The sequence below is a fragment of the Quercus robur genome, chromosome 7 (genome assembly GCF_932294415.1).
Source record: "Quercus robur chromosome 7, dhQueRobu3.1, whole genome shotgun sequence".
In the NCBI taxonomy this organism is placed as follows: Eukaryota; Viridiplantae; Streptophyta; class Magnoliopsida; order Fagales; family Fagaceae; genus Quercus; species Quercus robur.
This window is the reverse complement of record NC_065540.1, coordinates 35,553,050-35,556,116: the sequence shown is the minus strand read 5'-3', so window position 1 is coordinate 35,556,116 and position 3,067 is coordinate 35,553,050. Positions and strand designations below refer to the sequence as shown.

The 3,067-nt window shown below is 48.1% G+C and overlaps 1 protein-coding gene across 1 annotated transcript; it reads left to right on the top strand.

Annotated features, from left to right (window-relative positions):
• Positions 1-517: 517 nt before the first annotated feature.
• On the top strand, positions 518-2,468 carry LOC126691300 (uncharacterized). The gene is made up of 4 exons (XM_050386352.1): positions 518-619; positions 733-1,266; positions 1,381-1,957; positions 2,116-2,468. Exons 1-4 carry the CDS (start codon positions 518-520, stop codon positions 2,466-2,468), a joined length of 1,566 nt encoding a protein of 521 aa, XP_050242309.1.
• Positions 2,469-3,067: the final 599 nt, after the last annotated feature.

The following is a 3,067-nucleotide window of genomic DNA, read 5'->3' as shown; positions in this document are numbered from 1 at the left end:
ACAGTCAACAGAAGGTACGATATACACAGACACATCCTGACATCTTGAGAACATATTCTAATTCTTGATTTAATTCTAACTTTGGCATCAGAGACGTTGTGGCCGGCACCACACCGGTGACCATCATTAAGCATACTCTCTCGCACAACTAAGGGTTCCATCTGCTCACTCTTGCTGACGATCTTGTGCATCATCAGTTTGGCGCCGTCTGTGGGAAAAAACGATATTCTCAAATTCACGTTTAGAAACGTAGTTTTCGTTAACCCTCTACATTCAGATGGAACCCAACCCAGATTTAGCAGCCTTGGCCTAGCAAGTCCAAGCCCTTGCAGCCACCATTGAAGAACTCACCAAACAGAACCAGGAAATGAAGCTGCGGCTCTAGCAGGTTCAACAAGCTCAATAGGAAGAGAACCGGTCCAAGGGTAACATGGAGGAAGAAGGGGATAGTCAACGGAGGGAAACCCCCCGAAGACCAACTACTCCGGACGAACAGAACTCAGATCTTCTTTGAGAAATGAGGAAAGAGATGGACGAACTAAGGAGCGCTATCAAAGAGAAGACGGATCGAAGCGTAGACAAAATGATAAGGGCTACAGATTCGCCTTTCACTGCAGCGGTACTTGAATGCCCCGTGCCGTCAAAGTTTCGCTTGCCTCAATTAGAGCCATTCGACGGACTCAAGGACCATAGGATCATCTTAATACCTTTAAGACGACTCTGGGTCTTCAGCAACCACCTGACGAGATATTGTGTCATTCCTTCCCTACGACTCTCAAAGGAGCTGCAAAAGAATGGTTTACTAAGTTGCCAAACTCGTCCATAGACAACTTCAATCAGCTAAGTAGCGCCTTCTTGCGCCACTTCATTGGGGGGCAACGTCCAAAGAGGCCAGTAGACTACTTGCTCACCGTAAGACAGGGAGAAAAGGAAACTCTGAGGTCATATGTCAAACGATTCACCCGGGAGACTTTGGAAGTGGACGAAGCTGATGACAAGGTGCAGTTGACGACATTCAAGGCAAGATTAAGGTCCAAAGACCTCGTGGCTTCCCTCGCAAAGAATCCCCCAAAGACGATGGCGGAAATGCTTCTAAAGGCACAGAAGTACATGAATGCGGAAGATGCTCTAGTTGCCATAAAAGATACTGAGAGGCCAGGAGACAAGGCCAGGAGGGAAGACGACCGTAGGGGGCAAAAGAGAGACAGACCAGATCGTCGGAACAGTGACGGGAATAGGAGGAAGGACGATAAAAATCCTCGGACCGTAAAATTTACTCCTTTGGTTATGCCTGTTGACAAGATTTTCACGCAGATCAAGGACGAGCACTATCTCAAATGGCCCAGGCCATTACACTTATCCCCCAACGTACGTGACAAGAACAAATATTGCCGGTTCCATAGAGACCACGACCACAACACAGAAGATTGTAGAGACCTGAAGGAGCAAATAGAGGAATTAATACGGAAAGGGAAGTTACAGAAGTATGTAAAGAAAGGAGAATATAGCAAGTTCAGAGACGACAACAAGACCCAGCGTGAATCCTTCCCTCGGGATGACGACCATTCGTCCCAGCCTCAGCGCAAGGTGATCGGGGAGATAAAAACGATCACAGGAGGACCATTCTCAGGAGGATCATTTAGATCACTCAAAAAGGCATACCATAGACAGGTGAACTGCGTCCACACTATACCTCCGTCCAAGCACCGACGAACATGCCAGGACTTGTCCTTCAGTGAAGGAGACGCCATGGGAGTAAAGAAGCCCCACAACGATCCCCTGGTCATAATGCTGAATATAGAAGGATTCAATACCAAAAGGATCCTTGTTGATAACGGGAGCTCAGCGGATATCATCTACTTCCTAGCCTTCCAGCAGCTGAGATTAGACCCAAAAAGGCTTCGCCCTTTTGACTCTCCACTCGTCAGTTTCAGTGGAGACAGGGTCTACCCCAGAGGTATAGTGACACTGACGGTGACGGCAGGGACCTACCCATTACAGTTGACCAAACAAGTAGACTTCCTGGTGGTAGATTGCCCCTCATCCTATAATGTCATCATTGGGAGGCCCACCCTTAACAAGTGGAAAGCGGCAACGTCAACCTACTGTTTGAAGGTGAAATTCCGACAAACAACGGCGTGGGTGAAGTGAAAGGTGATCAAGTCCAAGCAAGGGAATGCTATCAGGCCGTACTGGCAGGAAAGGAGAACCACACGTGGACGATTGAAGAAAAAGAGGAAGGCGGGATGGAGGCGTTGGAAACAGTGGAATTAGTAGAAGAAAATGCGGACAAGACGACCAAGATAGGGACGACGCTAAGCCCCGAGATGAGATCAAGACTCATAAAGTTCCTTAAAGAGAATCTGGATGTCTTTGCATGGAGTCACGAGGACATGCCGGGCATATCTCCAGAAGTCATCCAGCATAGGCTGAATGTCGACCCCAGCAGGAAGCCCGTTCAGCAATGACGAAGAACCTTCGCCCCAGAGCGAGATCAGGCAGTTGCAGAGGAAGTAACCAAACTCTTGACGGCAGGATTCATCCGGGAAGTATATTATCCTGAATGGCTCGCCAACGTCATCCTGGTAAAGAAAGCGAACGGAAAATGGAGAATGTGTCTAGACTTCACCGATCTGAACAAAGCATGCCCAAAGGACAGCTTCCCTCTACCAAGGATAGACCAACTCGTGGACTCCACCACCGGACACAAGTTACTGACGTTCATGGACGCCTTCTCAGGGTACAACCAGATAAAGATGGCTGAAGAAGACCAGGAGAAGACAGCCTTCATCACAAGCCAAGGACTCTACTGTTACAAGGTGATGCCTTTTGGGCTGAAAAATGCTGGAGCTACGTATCAGAGAATGGTAAACAAAATGTTTAGCCAGCAGATTGGCAGGAACATGGAGGTGTACGTGGACGATATGCTCGTCAAGAGCAGGGAAGAGATCACACATTTGGACGACTTAGAGGAAACTTTTGCAACCCTCAAAAAACACCAGATGAAGTTGAATCCAAGCAAGTGTGTTTTTGGGGTAGCCTCGGGGAAGTTCTTGGGATTCATGGT

Bases quoted from the DNA above. Each gene is read 5' to 3' on its own strand.
- LOC126691300 (XM_050386352.1), top strand. From the start codon at position 518: ATGAGGAAAGAGATGGACGAACTAAGGAGCGCTATCAAAGAGAAGACG. The intron at 620-732 runs GTACTTGAATGC...CTGGGTCTTCAG, and splicing joins ATTCGCCTTTCACTGCAGCG to CAACCACCTGACGAGATATT. The intron at 1,958-2,115 runs GTATAGTGACAC...TACTGTTTGAAG, and splicing joins AGACAGGGTCTACCCCAGAG to GTGAAATTCCGACAAACAAC.